Here is a 20,329-nt window from a genome sequence, read left to right as displayed (position 1 = left end):
TAGGAGAAATCTAACTTTTAAGGCAACCGTCTTAACTTTAAAAAGGAAAACTGCCTACATTTGAGCCAACTAATTATCTTTTGTTTGGATAACGTATCATTCATACTTAATGAAAATGTAACTTTCCTATGTATTAAAACTTAAAATGTTACAAACTCAGAATTTCCAACAATAACCGTTTTGCCAACTAATTATAGGTCGTACAGATAAACAGAACCAAGTTGGTCAAAATGTTAATTCAAACATTAAGCAGTGTTAAAACAGTCTGACAAACTCTTAGTATCTAGAACTCAAAACCTAAACTTACATGTACGATAAGTTATATTAACTTTAGATCAGGGGTGTCCAAAATGTTTTCACTGAGGGCCACATACAGAAAAATCTACGAAGGGCCGGGCCATTTTGCAAAAATAACACATTTATCAGGACTTGTAGCTCTGATGTTTAGATTCATAGTGTCTTTGTAAATTGTAATCCTTCTTCACGGCAACACTTTCCTTGCAAATTAAAACAGACACATTTCCCCTCAGAACCGGCACAAGCCTTCATGGGGCCCTAAGCTGAATTTTGATTAGGGTTTTGAAAAAGCTGAGTCTCAGTGGTTATCCATTCTAAAAAGGGGACTGCATCGGCCTTGTTTTAACAGAGTTTAGTCTAGTTTAGTAAGCTCACTGAGATCTCATAACTGCTGAGCTGTACTATGGGAGGAGAGAGGAGGGAGTGATACTGCCTGCAGGCGAACAGGCAAGCTCACTCTCACTTCAACACGAGATGTGTGCAATGTGACGTTAGTGCTCCAGGGCAACGCAGGTTTTGCATGACTGTGCATTCTTGTCCATGTCGTGCAGGGGGGGAAAATGTTCTTGTTCAGTGATAGTGTACAGTCTGCTCCGCACAGTGCCATAACAGCCATAACTAAAGAGCAGTGACCCGGATAAAAAGAGACTTTGAACTTTGTCAGCAAATAACAGCAGGCAAACAGTATATCAAACAGAAAGGGAAGGGTCTTTGACTTGGAAAAAGCCAGAAACTAAATGACATTCAGAGAAACTTTTGCACATAGTATTGGTCTTTGTCCTTTTTGCGTAAAAATTGAAACTTAATTCAAAGTATGCAACAAAAATTATACAAAGCATTTGGCCACTCGCACAATATGTTCAAGATATAAATATGTCTAAAACTACAATATTTCTACAGCACAACAAATGAGCAGTGTATTTTCTCGTAAATTTTAACAACACATACAATACTTGAGATTCAGTAATGATACCATGAAAATACTTTGATAATTAACCTGAGGTTAGAGCTAGCAGCACGTCCTATAGATTTAAAAAAAAATATCATCACATCTTGAGGAAAACAAAGATGTTTACTCTTAAATCCTTTTGTTCATTTAGCAAAATGAGCCAAACCTTGCACATTTTAAAAATCATTACCACTAAAGAAGCTGTTTGAAAGCTCCGGCGAAATACCAAAATAGTTTAAAACTTGAACATCGTGTTTTATGACAGAAGCAAGAACTCTATCTGAACTTGCCTTAAATGGCAACTGTTGCTACTTGAATCCTGATCAGTAGAAACAACTTTATTGAGGTTTGATACCATAACAAAACAGTCAGGTGATGATTTATTTCACTACCCTGTGGGCTGACTGTAATATTTCCTTCTCACAGTCTGTTGAACCCTAATCCAGTGATCTGATGCCATCCGACAGCATAATTGACACTCACCTAGTCAGGGGGTCACTGTAATGGGAACTGAAGTTTTCCTAACATTCCTACTAACTGAACAAATCATGTGCTACCGCGACCTATAACGGAGGTGCTGTAGGTTTTATGAGGTGTTGAGAGACGCCCGGGTGCACGTATGGAAAAGGGGCCGAGCTGGTAACAACTTGATCGCAGACACTTCCTCCTTTTCCTCCTCCTTTGGAATTTCCTTAAAATTTCTCAGAGCGGCTTGACTGGGACTTTTCTCTCTATTAGTCTCTCCTTTGAAACATGCCCAGTGACAGTGGCCATGCTCATAAACAATCCAAAGTTCAATCCAGAAAGTCAAAGAAACAGAATGTTCTCCATGGAAACCGCCGCCGCTTCTGGCTTGGGAAACTTCCCTCAGAGGAACACGTGTCTTAATTAAAGAGTTTAGCATTCCTCTTGTTCAGCTAATAGTGAAAAAACATCCCGGTTTAAATAGCTCTTTGCTTACCTAAGCTCATGATAAAATGCCTGTGGTATTTACTGTTATGATGTGCCCTTGTTTGGAGAAGGTTTTCACAGCAAGTCAAACACGCTCCACATCATGCGAATTAACATTGTTGCATTCTTTCACACAGCTGTGAATTGAGAGCCTATTTGTGTTTGATAAAAAAACAACCATGTGGATTTAATGTAGTAGAGGGTAAACTACTTGACTCTTTATGACAAATAAAAGGTGACACAGCTCATTTCATACATGTCCTAGATAATGTTACTTTAGTTTACGTTGTCAGTTTGTTGCAACGTCAAATTGTTCAAACTTTTTTTCAGCTCAACATTTGCAGCACCGCTCTATTGAAAAAAAAAAAGATGTGTTCATCCTACTTGCAAAGATGGTACAAAAACATGTGCCAATATACAGTGTTACACCTTAAGAAAGCTATTAAGACAGGAAAAGACTTACAAGACAAACAAGTAAATATGTTGGTACTTAATCTTCAGAAATTACTATTGAGACTAAAAAAGCAGCAGCACTGGCGAAAACCTTGTTGACCAAGTTAACTTCTCAAAAAATAAAACTGATCTTCTTGGATAGGCAACAAAAACACACATTTCATTAAAGCAGTGTCAAACCATGCATACAATGTTTTGATAAATTACGTGATGCTTCTCCAAACATACAGAACAACTTCGCCCTTCACTGAACTTCACCACAGAATAAAATGGAGCAGAAGCACCTTCGTGCACAAACAAGGCCTGTTTGAATTTAAGGAATTATTTGAACCATGTCTGTGGAGTCTGTGGAGGGGAAAGATCAAAGAGTTGCTGTCAAAAATCAATAATGCAGAGCATCATTTGATATGACACACATTGTCCTACACACACGTTTACATTGCCCTGGAGTCTTATTTGTAAAATATTTTGAAAATCTTTACAATTACTTCTATGATCAGAGGAAAAATTTAACTTTTATAAAAAATTCAAAATTCATCATTGCAGGTTTAAGGGACAATTTGCTGAAATCAGCACATGTTCCCTCCTTTTCGGTAATTTTAAAAGGCTGTGGTAAGAGGGAAACCTTTTCACACAATATCACAGTCTACATCGACTTGTTTTTGTATGAAGCATAAAACATCAATAACCCCTTGGATTTATGGAGGATGGGGCAAAGCAAGGAGCCCTAAAGTCTGCCCTGTCCTGCTATCACCAGAGCGTTAAACTGCCTGAGTGTTTGGCACAGTATCGCATGTTGAACCTGTTGACCTCTATAGTGACGCTGCAGACAAATAGCTGTGAGGGGCCGGCGGGCTCCATGCTGCCCAGCAGACCAGTATCCTATGGGAGGGGGCACATGCAGCCGAAAACACATGAAACAAAGTTCACACTCTCTGGTTGGAAAGTCTCACCGCAGCTTCATAACTATCGGGTCGTAAAAAAACACTGCACAATGAGTGACACAAATCCCCACATGTGGCGTGTCCGATGGGAGACATGCTTAAATCACAGCCCAAAACATGTTCAGATGAGAGAAGCTTAAAGACACTGTAAACCCAAATCCACAAAATCCTTCTGACTCCCCAAATGTCTTCGGAAATGAAGACATTTGGGGAGTTAAGTGAATGATAGTAAGCATCTGAAATGAGTTAGGCATATTTATCAATCCAAGTAAAAGATATTGTCATTTAAGTTTGATCAACTTTACAGAAATGTACAGTTCAGATAAGATGGGCATTCCTCTGATCTTATAGCACAATAAGTCTTTTGAACCAATCACGGCAGTTCTCTACCCAAACATTCTATAAAAACGGATGTTGTCGTCAAGACCGTTTGATACGACCACGGCTAAACAGTCCTGTCAAACGGGCTAGACAGTAAAAAAGCATTTTTTTTTTAAATCCAGTTTTATAATATTTCTGAAAATGTATTTTTTAATATTCAATATTTTAGACCAGGTTTCTAGAGGCTTTAACCACACAGACATGCTCAAACTCTCCACACACACCCAGAGACACACACACCATTCATTTCCACATTCTTCTGTTGCGTATGCATGTCAGGATCAGGTCAAAGGTCAGCGTCCAGAACAATGGCCTTCCAGTCTGAGGCAGTGACGAGGGGTGAGAGAGAGGAGACACCTTCCTGAGTGCGGGAGGTGCTGTTATTGTGTTATTGATTGACACTGTGCACAAGTGTCTATTCTCCGGTAAAGCACGGAGCTTTTGTCAGGCCATTATAGCCTCAACACGCAGAAGATTGGGTTCCCCCCGATGCTCCAAAAAAAAATCAACCTCAACAGCTATTATTCTGCACAGAAACGAGCGGGGAGCTCATCCCAGGCATCTCTATTCACACCTGTCCACTCATATTCACATCACAAAGGGAGCTTGTGTGAGAGAGTCTTCATTTGCATAGTTTTCGTCTTTAGTATTCTGCAGTTGTTATTTCAATGTGTCAGATACATATTATAACAACATTTAAGTTGATATAAGTATCTTTTCAGCATGTCATCATGTGTTTAGTTTTACTGACTATTATGTAACTCAATCTGATAATGCACCTGCTCTCAAGGTAGTTAATAATCTTCCCTTCTACCAGTGTTTTAACTAGTGGATATTCAAAATGCTCAATAGATCTCAAAGATATACTGTAAAGAGCTGACTACCAAACTACTAAGACCCTCTCCAGTTGTCATGGATACTTCCTATTCCCTCTCTGTCCCACTCAAACCAATCAGCTCACCACTTCATCAGTTTAATCCAGTCCCACCTCCTCCAGTTAAAGTCTATTTGCCCACTTTACTACTTAACTCAGCTGCCTATGGGCTCCGTCTAACATATTTGGCACAGCCCAGAGTGCCGAAGCCCCAGCATTACAGCCTGGCATGTGACCAGGTTTCAAACTGCTGAGCACCTAATAACAGGATGTGGAACGCCAACTGACAACAAACTGGTCAAACTCCAACGTTTTTTTGCTGCCCCCGAGGCGAGGGCACAGAGTTTTGGAGTGGGGGTTGGCTACCAAGTAGGGATAGCAGGCTGGTAATGGGGCACTTTCAAAAGGCATCATATCACTTTAACAAAATAAACAGTATACATCTTTATAGGTATTTTCCCTTGCATTAAAGCTGGGGTATGTGATTTCTGATTGGTCAACATTAACGGTACACTTTGACCAATCAGAGCGAGGCTCCGATTAAAAAAAATAATAATAATAATTAAAAACAAATCCGATTCTCTGTTCTTATTGGCTGTTGGGACTGTCCATTCACTTTGGCACCGACGTTGTTGGTGTAGAGCGTGTCAGGGAGGGACCATAGGGGAGGGACCAAAGAGAACAAGTGGAGCGGTTGAGGTATTTGGATTCAAATCTCTATCCCAACTGCTATTTTCTCCCCAAATTCTCCACCCCAGCTTTAAGATGAGTCCTAGTCTAGTCCATCCAGTGAAGTTATGGCATTCGTCTTTTACAAAAAAGGAAATGCTTAATCTTTTGGCAGAACATTATCATGCATTGCTTTTGACTGTGTGTGACACAGCTGGACACCTGAGACAAACAGTGGGTGACAAGGACGCTGCCATAAGACTGCACTCGCCATCGTAATATGTTTTTTCCTGAACTAAATAATGTTTCCTCGTTTTCTCTCCATGTGGCCCTCAATACTTAAGTAATTTTGAGCTTGTTTAGAGTGTGTGTTACCATATGATCACAGCAGGAGTGCTTGATTATTGGCTGGCACAGCTTTATACCAGAGTTCCTGCATGTGTCTGAACCACAGGAATTAGGCAAGAGTGTGACATGATTTACATTCAATAACAATGAATGCCCTCAACACCGCCTTGGCGCCTTGTAACACACACACACACAAACACACCACTAACACAAGCCGACAACTCCTCCCTCCCTCCCTCCCTCCTTCCCGTTCCTTCTCCCTCTCTCCAACATCGGAGAACTGCTTGCATTTCTCTCGCTACGGACGGTCAATTAAACCAGACACACGTATGGGAGGAATTTGCAGACTTTTTGGAAAGCAAGTGCTTTTCTTTGATTCGGGAATTATTTATGGATATATGGCACACACACAAAGCCCAAGGGATTATGTGTTTGAGTGAGAAAATTTTTCCGACACGGTCCAAGAAACGTATGAAGTTACCAAAACAAAAAACCACAAGAGTACTAAAATGGACAACCATATTGAATATAATACTCACTCTGAAATATAATACTCACTCTGAAATGCAACAATAACCCACTTCAGGAACCAGCATTTCACTAGTCATTAGTCACTTTTGGCCAAAGATAACCTGACCTGACCCCTGAACAAGTCCCTCTGTAATTTGGACAACTTGAAAGCTGCTATCGCAACAGCATAAAAGAAGGAGCTTCTTGCTACTTTATTTACCCAACTTTACATGGATGCACACTGTCTGTGGTGTTAAATGGTGACCATGATTATCTGCCACAAGTATTCAAGAGCACGCCCACTAACTCTGTAGTGGATTAGAGCCTGAGCTATTCATGTAGCGGGGCCAGTTTTATCAGATGTTAGGTTATCAAAAATGCATCCGTATCCAATAAATTATGAGAAATTGCAGAGACGAGCCAATCAGTCAGTTATTTGTTCGGTTACATTGACGCTAGACTTTTCTTATGGTAATTAAACGCAATTTTAAAATGTATCTCATGTTTCCAGAAACGTCTACAGTGTCATTTGCTGCAAGTGTAACATTTTTGACAATCTGCATTATATGATTCTAAATGGATTATTTCTGACATTTATTAGGTGCATATTTCTGCTTCCCATATTTGAGGATTTGCTGCTTTCTACATCTGATGTTGTTGTGAGTGATAACCTAATATTTGGGGTTTGGACTGTTGGTTAGACAAAACAAGCAACTTGAAGAAGACATCATAATGAGCCCCGGACATGTGTCTCTTTTCCTGAGACAATATACAGACTAAACAACTGCAGCTGCAGCCTTTATATGCTCCACTCATTAGTAGTGCTACATGCTTCAATATTCAAAAATACTTGTCACTTCCAAATCACTGCTCTTTGTGGCAGCATGGCGAACAAGTCAAACCCCAATGCAGCATCTAAAAAATCCCCACTTCCACTGAGTTGAGGCTAGCCTAACTTTCCTATGGAGATGACAACCGATCAATAGCCTACAATGAAAAAAATGCCTTTTCCTTGCATGCATAAGATTAATTTTTCAGGTGCGACATTGAAACATAGTGTCTGGGAATGGGATGACTCACCTCATTGGATGGAATGCTGACAACACCTGTGGATCTCCTCTTCTCCCTCAGCTTCCTCTTCTCGATCTGCCCTTTCCCCTTCCTGGCACTGGGTCCGGAAGTGTTCTTCTCTTTCAGCTTACTACTGTTAGGTGATGGACTCCCCTCTTTGTCGTCACTGTCATTACACGCCATCACAGGGGTGCTAGGGCACGAGTCTGGGGTAACGCACTGAGCCTGAGCCTGGGCCTGAGCTTTCATCTCCATTTGAGGAGGCGGGACTACTTTCTTCAGGTTGCTCCCTTGGGTGACGCTGGCAGAGGCTATGGGTGCGGTAGGGTGCGTTTCTTCTTCGGGTCTCTTCAGAGCCGAGGCTGAGTTGGACCGAACCACTGTATAGGAGGAGGGGTTGGCGTTGTTGGAAAGCTCGTTGCTTCCCGGTGGAAGTGGTGGTGCGGCGGCGTGGCGGTTAGTACTACTGCTGCTGTTGCCAGTGTTGTTTGGGATGGCACCCAAGGGAGCACCAGTGGCTGCGGCAATGTCCCCCAACATTTTAGCTCTCATTTTCTCCCGTTTCGCCTTCCATTCTTCCAAAAAGTCAGTCTGAGCGTTTGGCTTAAATCCCCCCGTTGCCATGGTATGGTGGTCCCTCTTTTTTTTCTGTGATATGTTCCTCTAGTTGTTGGTGAAAGTGTAAAAAGTTTGAAGTCGATATGAACTTTAAGCTCTCGGCTCCCGTCCTTAATAATGGCACCGCCGCATTCCTCAAGTGATTAACCCCGGGTGCTGTTGACAGGTAGGATGAAACTGAAGTCAGTCAACCTCACGACAACGAGCCTAATACTTTAAACTGTTTTTAATGGCACCTTTTCCAAGCCTCCAGAGAGGTGTGTTATGTCCCCCACGTCGTGACTGTGTGTGCACGTGAATATTAGCAACAGGTTGTTATACTTTGCTGCTAACTCAAACGCTAAACACTTTCACCTCTCTGTGTCGCCTATTTTTTCTTCTGAAAAAAAGTTACACAAAGTGCGTAAAAGTTGACGAGATTAAAGAAAAGTTGTAATTCTAGGTGTAAACTCACCTTTGTGAAGCTGTTTCAGTCGCTAAACGAGGCTGTCCTCCTCGGTCCGACCAGGTGTGCCCGCGGTCCGCTCTGATGAATGACGTTGGTCTCGAGCGCGAGGAGCCGCTGCTGCGCTCGCTCTGCCCTCTGGCAACGGCGGGGCGAGTCCGAAAACAGCCGAGCACTTCCGACTGAAGCCGAAGCGAGTAGGGAGATCAGCCCGAAGATTAAAGTCGCTGTTATGGTCCTTAAAAAGGCTTTCACTTCATCTTTGGTGAGTTATGGTACTTTTAAAGGCATTTATGGTACTGTTAAGTGAACAAGTGAGTCCCCCGTACCCCCCTACCCCCAATGAAAGAAAATTAAAGTAGGCTATAGAAAATGTAGGCTATAGGCTGGTCAAATATGATTATTTTTTTCACTTTATTTTCACCATATTCCTGTATCCACTGTTTGTTTATTAATATTGAGTGTGATGGTCGTTGGAAAAGGGCTCTGTGTGCTTAAAATTAGGTATAATAAAAACGTGTTTTTGGTTTCTGAATAAGTGTGTCAAAGGTATGTTGTCCTTGTAAAGTTGTTTTTAAGTGTTTTAATTAAAAACTGAATTCCAAAGAAATGTCCCACCCCCAGACTAAGAGTGGAGGACCCTGAAAGCAGCATTTCAGTGGTAGCCTATAACTGTAGGCCTATTCCATCAGCCACAGGTGTGCGTTTTAAAAGACTCTGTACACCTCCGCTAATAGTTCCAACTCACGCCGACAGCTCAATGTCACTGATTCTTGGGTTTCAATAGGCCTTTGATAATTGCACAGTCGGAGTGCAACATTTGAGCGTTTGTGTACGTTTGAGCTCTCCCACGCAGATCCCACAGACTGACTCCCCTAGGCGCCGAATGACTCACTCCTCCAACTAGCTCTGCTGAGTGAAGAGTCAACATTTTCATTTCATCACACACGCTGACATAGCCTACTACTGTATACACACGACACGGCAAAGTTGAGGGACAATATAAAAAGATTGACAAGTTCGTTCGTCACATCTATGACGCTGCGACTGAGAAATGTGAATAGTTACACAATTGAGTCACACACACTTTAATACATCTCTTTCTTCTTTAAAGGCCACATTCATCTCTTTATAAAAGCATTTTCAGTGCAGGCTTTTTTTTTTTTAAATGTCCTTGAGTTATAATACACAACATAATACTACACAACTATGGTACAAGCATTAAAGTAAAGTACAGAGCTTCCAATAATAGAACATAACAAACACTAAGAAATAAACATTATATGCCATATAGACCAAGGCTGTCGCGATCTGATTTTATTCAAAAGAAAACTTTATTTGTGAAAAATAAACAAATGGTTTGAAGAACTGGTAGCATCCAACCATGAAAGGGATGAAGACATCTTATTATAATAAGTATATGTTCTACTTTGTTGTAAGAATTTTTTTATCAGCAGTGGAAGAACTATTTGGATTATTTACTTAAACAATACTCCATTCGAATTAAACTTAATAGGTAAAAGTGTGCAAATATTGTTCGAAACATGACATGGAAATAATTACAGTACAAGCAACTACAATTTAAATTACTTTATAGATAGATAGATAGATAGATAGATAGATAGATAGATAGATAGATAGATAGATAGATAGATAGATGGATAGATAGACGAACGGACAGACAGACAGATAGGTAGGCTTTAACAACTGACAAAACCGTATCTCAATGTCAGGAATTAACTTCCAATGTCATTGAAGTTCTCCCCCGAAAACTTGAAAATGTACAATCTTTTGAAATGTACCTACAATTAAATGTGAGCTCCGTCTGCTGAGGAAGATTGTGTGATATGATGTACAGCTCCATAACAAAGTCCCCATTACTTACCTATACACACACACACACACACACACACACCCCTCCTTTTCTGCTGTGTAATGAGCCCGCAGCTTAGAGGAAATATAATGAATCCAACATAAAGCACGTCATTGCTGCGTGCTGATGCAAAGCTCCATTGTAATAACTCTGCACGACATTCCAGTGATATTCAACCTCTCGTGTGCTAGTGCCAGCACATAACTATACCAGCAGGTTTTTCCCTCACGCGATGCTATAGGTGCTTACTGCCACAGTACCTCATTTCATGCAAGGACGAAAGGCCTATAAGAAAAACCGTACTGAAGGGTATATTGGCCTCATTGTGTTGGATTTGTGTGTTTCTGGCTTGCTCCCAAGGGTGCCATGACTTTCAGGCAACTTAACGTGAGACACTGCTGTCTGATCTCTGATACATGTTGTTCTTTAAAACAAGCAGAAAATGGACTTTTAAGAACTGTACATAGTATTTTTCTTTATTTATTAAATTAAAAAAGGTTGTGTCCAAAATATGCTCCCTGAAAACTGCAGACACTAATACAGTATGTTAAATATTTTCACATTTAGATGTTGCCAAATTTTCATATTTAATTAAATGTTTTTGATAAGAGAAAAAGTAATACAAACTATATTTGTTTGTTTTGATATAAGAAATCAACTGACAAAGTTTCATGATGATATCTCTAAATCTAGTAAAAAATGTTGCCCGATTCACCTGCAGTGATCTCACCTTAATAAATCATTTTCTTCTCAAATTCTATACACACATATCTAAACGAAAGAGATTGTTTGCATGTTGATGGAAAGGGTTAATGTTATTTCTCAACACAGGGCCCAAAATATGTGACACCCATCCCAATTCCCCTTTGGTGAGTGGGAGAGCAGGCAGTGAGCCGTTATCTCTTCAACTCTTTTACAGATAATGAGAAAAACTTTGGGTGGAGCAAAGGGAGTGAGGCGCCTCGACTAAAAATAGACCTTGATCTATGGACATGGGTCACACTGCTGCATATTTAGAATATTTCCGTCTGCTCTTGAGGAGAATAAAACAGGAATGAGGGGGCGCACATTAAGGGTTATCGCCAAGCGTTTGCCACTATGCCAAAACAAACGCTGCTGTTGCCGCTTTTAACAAAATAAATTCCCAATTTAACATTCCAGTAATGGTTTCCCAAAGTGAGCGTGCTTCCGACCGAGTGAGTGTTTTATTTAAAGGGGGAGTCAGTGATTCTGTAGAACACTTGTGGTCAACATCAGTGAATATCTCTTTACGATCGGCTACGCGCGCTAGGCTTCTTTGTCTGAGCCTGAAAAAAAATCCAGTGTAAATTCACAGCCTAGGCTCTGTAAACGGCTATGTTTCTAGCTACTGTGGCAACTGCTTTTCGATATACCCTATGTTTACATACCAGTTTACAGAGTCTAGGCTGTGTATTAACACCTGATTTATTTTCAAAGCACGGATTTTGAGGAGATATTCACTCATTTTTAACAAAAATAATTTTTACTACAAGCGTTCTCCAGAATCACTGACTCCACCTTTAATGTTGAGATGTATTCAATGTATCCTATACACCCTATCTCAAAGCTTCATGGTGTTTTTACTTTTAATGTATGCCCATATCATGAGTTTCGTCACACCACATTGGCGGGAAAGAGGGGAAATGCATTGCTCACCCGGGTGTAAAATGAGCTCCTCAAATAGCTGATTGAAAATACACATAATGTAATAACCCCTGTGCGTTCTCACATTTTCTGTTCTTTTTTTGACAGTAATGTTTTAGTCAAAAGCCATTAAGAGGGTCATTTTGGAGCGAGAAGCCTACACACTAGGAGATCACTCCCCCGTGAAATGTGTTTATCTAAGGGTAAGTAAGTATTCAAGAAATGTTTCCCCCAATCTTCCCAGATGTTGGGCCAGCAGCTCTGAACATATATTCTCCACTGCAGTCAGGATAATGCTATTGTGGATACTGCAACAAACACAGACTTGGAAATGGTGTTTTCAGCCCATGTTTGTCAAGCTGAATTTGTGACGCCATCGAATATATATTCATATTTTTTCTCAAGTTCCCGGCGGAGCCTGGATTTGAACTGTCCAGCTTCCTGTCATGAGCCTGCTGTAGTGTAACTATCCTCTGTGGACATGAGTGTGAGTCAGGAGTCTTTTTCCAGTGAACTACGTGGTCAACAGCAGGAGGGAAGTTGAGCAGAAGGACAACAGACCGTTTTAGGTGACACAGTCGTCAAAGTCAGTGTCAAGGGTTCATAATGACAGAGATGCAGGAAAGAGCTTACATATACCGTAACATAGTCAGCAAACTGAATCTATGTGTACATTCATAATCATTAAAGCTGTAGTTTGTAACATATGTCGCCCCATGAGGAATTCTGAGTAATTACAGCAACACTGCCGGGTGCAAGCAATATTTTAGTTTGGCATCTAGGGCTGCAAACCATCATGATGTTCAATATTTATTATTTGATGCATGGTCTAGTGCAGTGCTTCTCAAATGGTGGGGCGCGCCCCCCTGGGGGGGCGCCGTGAGTTGTCAGGGGGGGGGGGGGGGCGCGGGCTGCCTTGATTTCCAACTGACAAAAAAAAACCTTTTTTTTTCTTTTTTTTTAAAGTGCTAACAAGCGCTATGTGTGCTTGTGTATGGTCATATCCGCGCGAAAGGCCGCGATTTGCAGTAAATAAATGTCCACATGTGTCTTCAAGTGTCTGTAGGTTATTTAAAAAGAAATCAAGCAAGTAGACTAATAATGACGTTAATGAATTATTGGTTATCGCATGACAGAAGGCCTATTGGCCTATAATAATAAAAAAAACACCACCTTAACTATGTTTACAGTTTAAAAATGTTTTGAATGAAATGCAAACCTCAGTGAATCATTTGCTCTTGTTTCTCTGTCCTGAGATTCACACAGACTGAGCAGTCTTGTTTAAATGTTACAAATTGAGCTAATAAACTGAACTTTGAATGTTTTTGCTGCAGAAGTTATCTCAACTAATTGTTGTTATCTAATTTGATAATAAGGTGATTGTATGCAGAATGCTCGTGCCAGAAACGCATACAGTGGTTTTGTACAGATAAATAAATAAATATTGGCAGGTTCTCAATAGTATTTCAATTTAGGGGGGGCGCGAAAAAATTTCTGTCCCCTAGGGGGGGCATGACAGAAAATAATTGAGAAGCACTGGTCTAGTGAATAAGGTATTTTGTTTACTGACAGAAACTTTTGTAACACCTTCCAGATGCTTGTTTTGTTCAAACAACCTTCCCAAAACCAAAGTAGGTTTGATGAAAAATAGCCTAGTTTAAAAAGGAAAAAAAATCTTTGCAGCTGGAACTAGTTTGACCTCGATAATCTGGTCATAATTTAGAGTAATCATCCGTAAACCAACAGACTGACTTGTTCGTTCAATTCATTTCTGATTCAGCACTTCAGATATCAGTCCTCTCCTTGTATAACATCTTGAACGCTCCCATGGCGCCACTGTCAAAGTGTAAAAGACATCTCTACTGTATCCTCTTTTCTTGACGCTTCCACACCTTAGCCATTGTTTTCTAACCAAGTGTATTTGTCTTTGTGACATGTCGAGCTGTCACTTATTCACTCCTTAACTCAAACCAGTGTGTCTAAATCTAAAGTGAGTTAAATTGCTATTGGGACAGAGTTTTTCTTTTTCGTTTGGCTTGCTTCCACTTTACGGTAGAGAAGAGAGTGGGAGATTAAAAATGAAATTAGTTAGAGAGGGACTAGTGTCGTGTGAGTATCTCTGTGTCTGTGTGTGTGTGTGTGACAGCATAGTTTGCCAAGATCTAATTCCCCTCTCTCTTTATGGATGATTTCCAACCCAGAGAAGCACAGCACGTCATCCCATGGCGGAGCCACTGTCAGCAATCAAAGAGACCAAGCCAGCAAGTGGGGTTTTTCTAAGTCTCTAAAGCTCTGGCTGAGGCTTATTATACTGGTCACATTTTTAAAGCCTCAAACACGTTCTGACTATGACATTCAAAGGGGCCATATAAGTGGGGTTTATTCCAATTTTCTACAAATTTCCGTATATGTCGGAAATCTGGTTGAAGGACTTTTGCTCCCATTCCATCCAATGAGCGTTAGTGACGTGGGTGCTGATGTTGAGTGATAAGGCCTGGGTTACAATCAGGGTTCAATCTCATCCCAAACACTATGCTGAATAGGGTTTAGGTCAGGAACTTCTTGTACACCAAATGTAGAAAAACATTTATGTACAGACTTGTCAAAAGAGGTCATGTTGAAAAAAGGGAAAAGGACCAAACATTACCATAGTTGGAAGCAAGCTATCATCTGAAATCCTTTACTCGGAATTAAGGGACCAAACGAAAACATAACGAAACCATAAAATAATACCCCAAGACCAAATGTATGCATGTGGCGAGATGTTTCCACATGGGGATTCCACATACTTAAGGCCATATATGTTTTTGTTGTGTGGTAACCACTTTTTAACTGACTGCCCTGCAGTGCCATGATACAGTATATAATATGGGGATTATCCATATGACGCAGATTTTCAACTCATGCAAATTCAATGTAATAAACCAACAGTCAGAATTGTAAAACAAAAAACATTGTGGTATGATTTTAAGATTGTCAGCAAAAAAAATGTATAAACTGTAAATGTTTAAATTTAAGTATTGCTCTAAAAAAATGGAGCTTGAAGCTAGATCGGATACTTTTGAACTGAGGATGGAGTTTTAAAACATGGACTACAATGGACATTTCAAAATAGTGGATGGATTTCCATGATATTCTACCATTCATGGTGCCCAGAAGATGAATCCTGACTTTATTGATTGGCATTAGTTTCTTTGATGGTCTTGTTTGCTATCTATGATCATCATAAGAATTAATTTGACTGTTTCATAAACATCTCAAAGTTCTTCATATAGTCTCTTTAAAGTGTAGTCCTGAAACTAAGTCAGCAAAAGCACAATATAGTAATCTGATTAAAAGTGAAGTGGCTGCAACTGAATTGAGCTGAAGAGTAGATGAGAGCAGCCATCTGACTGAGCAACATTTATCATAGGCCTATACACAACAGATGTGAAATGAAGATCCAGCTTAAACATAAGAACAAACACATGGCGGTAAAGCTCTTTGTAATGGCAGAATCTAGCTCGGTGTTGTCCTCACGTTGTCCTCCTTCTCCTTTGAGCCAGATAAACGACACACACAAAGCCTGCGATAATTCAAACCATTTGTTATAACTGCAGTTCCAGGGGTTGACTTTTTAAGGCCAGAAAACTGTCGAAAAGATCTTATTTTTCTTCTGTCAATGTCCTGATGAAGACGTTTTGCTCGCGATTGGTTAAGAAAGCATGTCTCATGTCACAGTGTACACCAGACACCAACCAGACTGCTTTCTAACCACTCACTCACTGAGGCAATGGAAAGTACAACAACAAAAAAAGCCAGACACATTTGCATGACTCGAGGCAATTATAGCAGATACCGCGCCGCTTACCCCCCCCCCCAAAAAAAGCTTAATCTTAATATTGAAGCCCTACATTTAAAGTTTAAGGAGTTTGAGACACACCCAGAGAGCTTTCGTAGACAATACATGCAACAAAACAAGAGCTTACAGTAACTATAGCTCCATTATCATTGTCATATATATCACATAAAGTGAAATCTGTCTTTTCAAAGGTGGAGTCAGCGATTCTTAAGAACGCTTGTTGTCAAAATCACTCTAGCCTATGTTGAAATCAGTGAATATCTGCACGCACACGATCCATTGACTGTCCGTACTGTATGTGTACTGAATAAAAACATTTGTGTTGATACACAGCCTAGGCTCTGTTAACGGGTGTATAGAAAGGGGGCCCACAGTAAGAACATGCTTTTTTTACAGAGCCTATAGGTTGTGCTTTAACACCAGATCTTTTTTCATCACACACACACAGTACAGATAGGTAGCGGATCATGAGGGGATATTGACGTGATTTTGACAACTAGCATTCTCCGGAATCGTTGACTCCACCTTTAAGTGGAATCTGTCTTATTCTCTCTTGCTTTATGGTTATCTCTAATTCTGGGCTGCATTTTATTTGTTTCAAATCTGCTGCTGTCTGAGATAAGAATAAAGATTAGTGCATGTGGTGAGGATTCCTAACTATGAATACACTTGGAGGGATTTTAGGCTCAGGGAAAGCTATTGATGTACCGGCCGTCAAGACACTGCCGTTCCTCCTTGTGAGTGGAGAAGATGAGTGGTTGAGAAGGTCAGCTGATTCAAGATGTGGAGGTCAAGAGATTGTTGACATTGTAACGTGAAGACCTGAAGTACATGGCTCTTATCGCTACGTTGTGTGTGTGGATGTGAGCTGATGTGTGGATGTGTCCAGCAGTTCTTCAAAAAAAGAAAAGAAAAAGAAATCCACATCTGCCTGAGTCTGGCAAAGCAGTGCACCATCTACTGGTGGGATGGAGCATAGCAACAGCTAATTGGCTCCTTGTAAAGAGGTGGAGCAGGTTCAATTTTAAGTATGCAAGGGCAACAAACGATTGCATTTTTTTTTATGCCAGTGCAGGTTTTGGTTTTATGTGCTCAGATTCTTGATATCTGCCCCAAATAGAATGCACTTGTAAAATATTTTTTAACATTGTCTAATCAAGAAAGGCAGCAATAACACTTTTAAGGGTCAAATATAAAAAGGCTGCTACAAATTGCGACAAAATCTAATGATAACAGACATTAACCTGAAAACTTATAAATGTATGTAATGGATTTTACCCTTACACACTTTGAAGGAAAACAAAAGTGTTTCTCCTAAGCATGAAAAAGACAATTTTTTCAAGGAGCTTATTAAAACGAAGTCATGAATACAATGATATATTTGAAAACTATAACATTGAAAATACAAATATGTCAAATCCATTACGGTGGTAGATCATGCAGCTATATCATCAAAAACCTATGCAAGAAAAAAGAAAAAAATTGCATTCTTCCTGCATTGGGTGAAGTAGCCATTTAAGAGAACCATTTATAAATCAATCAATCTATTTCATTGTTATAAATAAAAATCAGACAGGGGAACTTTACAATGTACAAGTTTATTTTTAATGAACTCTTCAGTGGTTGGTAGTCACAGCACAGCTTGCATGTAATAAGCCACACACCTATTTTACAAGATGATGGGAAAGAAAAATAATAATAATAATAAAGAAAAAATAAAATAAAAACAAAAAGTCTAAACCAGAGAAGATAGTCATGTCCATCTGCAATGATTACTTTTTATACTTCTTTTACTAAAATATCCTTAAAAAGGCCACTGAAATGCATAAAATGTTTTCAGATGCATGAAATATTTGATGGTGGCGATTTTTGCTTTATAACCTGACATCAAGACTCCTCACATGGCATTGACAGTGCATGTAGACATTTGTAAAAAGGACTGGGTTAGCGATACCTAAAGATATTATTCGTCTTTTTTTTATTTTTAGTGACAACACTTTGGCTATAATATAATACTACAGCTTAAAAAAAAGAAAAAGAAAAAAAAAAGAAATTGGAAACAAAATGAACAGCACTCTTCCAAGATACTGAATACAATGAAAGTGAAATGTAGTGAAGCGATTATTTGTCGTTTATCTCACAATTATGTGAACACTTATTTTTAAACTGGAGGAAGAAAAAAAAAAAACGCACTGAACACTGCCATCTGTCCCGTGTATGAGAGAGAGAGATAGGCTCTACTGTACGGTATCCAATGTCTTTAGACTATAAAAGGAAAAAATAAATGAGAATTAAAAACACACCTTTTTGTCCTCTGGAATTTGTATACTTTTTAATAGTAACAGACGGGAACCATAAACGCATGCCATGTGCTGGTCTCAAACAAATACATACAGGTATATACAGCGTCACTCAGTACCTGCTAAAACAAAAAGTGAGAAATACAAGAGTATAAACTGACTACACTACAAACTTAAAACAAAAACTAAAAAAAAAAAAATAGGGGGTAGGGAAGGTGAGCGTTTTGAAGCAGTGGAAGAGTGAGAGAAATCCTACGTGTGATGGACTCATCTTTAAAGCATTAAAAAAGATAGAGAGAGAAAGAGAAATGCATATTGCACATACAGTGAAAGCTTAAATTCCACCAGGTCCGCCTCGTTTTTTTCCGCTAAAGCGAGAATTCAAAAAAACAAAAAATTCCCTCTTGGAGGAAGACACACAGAGGTACAAAATTGGTGTGTGTGTGTTTGTGTGTGTGTGCATTGGTGATCTGTGTGTGTGTGTGTGTGTGGGGGGGGGGGGCACAAATAGCGGATGATGATGTGGGGGGCAAAAGTGGCACTTTGAAAGGGGGGTTAAGGAGAGAGTAGGAAACTTGCACAGCACACAACACTTACACAAGGGAGAGGAAACAAAAATATATATAATAAAAGAAAAAATTACATCAGAGATTGTGGCACAAATAAAATCAGATGTTGGATAATATCTGTTCTTCAGTGATAGCCAAGAGATAGAGATAGATAGAGAGAGATATAGAGAGATAGAGAGAGATAAGAGTAGAGAAGAGATTGATGCAAGTGTTTTTTTTTCTTTTTCTCTTTATGTACAACTAAGGCTTATTGGTTAAATAGTTTTTTTTCAGGCTTCCCCACCCGTGCACGCTTTTACATGCCGATCTCACGCAACGAACCCCGCCCCATTGTATTTTCCAATTTGCTCTGTAAACTCAACAGTGTTTTCTATTGGGGGACAGTATAGCCACACAATCGAGTGGGTTATAGTCGAAAGATGCGAGTGGTAGAGCTGGATGGATGGATGCTGCAGCGTTGTTGGTGGAGCAAAATAGGGGGTTTGTATAGAGGAAAAACAAACAAAAAAATATACAGGAGTCTTGTCTCTGATGTCTGTTGCAATTAATATCTAAATGTGCAATTCCTTTAGTCACTGCCATGAGAGGGGGACTGGGGGTGAGGGGTGGTGTGCAGAGCGGGGGGGTCGGATCTACTTGGAGAGCTTGCTAATGACTCGAATGAGCGCTCCGTTCTCGTCCTTTAGCCTCTGGTTGTCTGCTTTCAAGTCTGGGAGCGTCTGGAAGGGAAGAATAAAGGAGGGGAAGAGAGAGAGAGAGAGAGAGAGGGCTTAGACAAGTCATGACACAGATATGTTGCTGTTCAACCAGTTTTTTTATTTTATTTTTTACACAAACGTGTTAATGGCAGCCTGTGTAAAGCAATATCAGAGTCACACAGCATCTCTCCTGCTTTGTTTTTTCTGAATTTCTTCAATGTATTTATAATTTTTTATATATAATTTATTTTTTTAATGTAAATCACATCCTTTTTTCCAAGAGAGATAAGTAAAAGCAGGGCACACCACAGGCCAAAGATCCCGAGAAAGCCATGCAGAACCTCAACGGCTGCTCACTGGCAGCCAGGAAAAAAAGAAAAAAAAAAGTCACCTTTTGATCTAGTGCATATATCAAATTGTAAACTTTGGTCATTGTGTAGTAACCCACAGAGGCTGGTGTCAGGAGTAGGATGTTTTGTCAAGTTACAATAACAGTAGGACAGTTGTGCACATTCATTTTGAATTTAATGTGTCCTGAATAAAATCATTATTTATTTATTTAATTTCACGACTTGAATAAAATAAGAGCAGAAAGTATTTTTCTTCCCCCCCATGACACCTGCCAGGCCCCATAGTATCCAAGGTAGAGCTCCATTATGTCCAATTGGCTGATAATGACAACACCCTATTGTGAGCCACAATGGGTGAACCCTTTTTTATAGGCCTTGATTTCAAGTTTTACAAATGCCAGATTGCTGTTAAATACCTTCTGTGAACTTAAAAATATCGAATAAAAGATCAAAATTACAATTTAAAAACTGTTTTTCTTTCAATTTACTAGATAATTACATATACAACTATGTAGTGATGTCT

At 39.7% G+C, this 20,329-nt stretch overlaps 2 protein-coding genes across 3 annotated transcripts in view; both read right to left on the bottom strand.

Moving 5' to 3' along the window:
- Nucleotides 1-8,590, bottom strand: part of pawr (PRKC, apoptosis, WT1, regulator) — a 73,125-nt gene extending 64,535 nt beyond the window's left edge. Inside the window, exons 1-2 of the mRNA XM_080051018.1 lie at nt 8,520-8,590; nt 7,457-8,221 (exon numbers count right to left, since the gene is read on the bottom strand). Coding sequence (XP_079907144.1) covers nt 7,457-8,071 — 615 coding nt within the window. The 5' untranslated portion in view covers nt 8,072-8,221; nt 8,520-8,590. The remainder of the gene's footprint in view (nt 1-7,456; nt 8,222-8,519) is intronic.
- Nucleotides 8,591-17,468: 8,878 nt separating this feature from the next.
- Nucleotides 17,469-20,329, bottom strand: part of ppp1r12a (protein phosphatase 1, regulatory subunit 12A) — a 58,166-nt gene continuing 55,305 nt past the window's right edge. For both annotated transcript variants that reach the window (XM_080051206.1, XM_080051207.1), the window contains one exon: nt 17,469-19,477. In XM_080051206.1, coding sequence (XP_079907332.1) covers nt 19,391-19,477 — 87 coding nt within the window. In that variant the 3' untranslated portion in view covers nt 17,469-19,390. The remainder of the gene's footprint in view (nt 19,478-20,329) is intronic.

The sequence above is a fragment of the Ammodytes marinus genome (genome assembly GCF_949987685.1).
Source record: "Ammodytes marinus genome assembly, chromosome: 22".
NCBI classification, from domain to species: Eukaryota; Metazoa; Chordata; class Actinopteri; order Uranoscopiformes; family Ammodytidae; genus Ammodytes; species Ammodytes marinus.
This window is presented reverse-complemented; position numbering and strand designations above follow the sequence as displayed.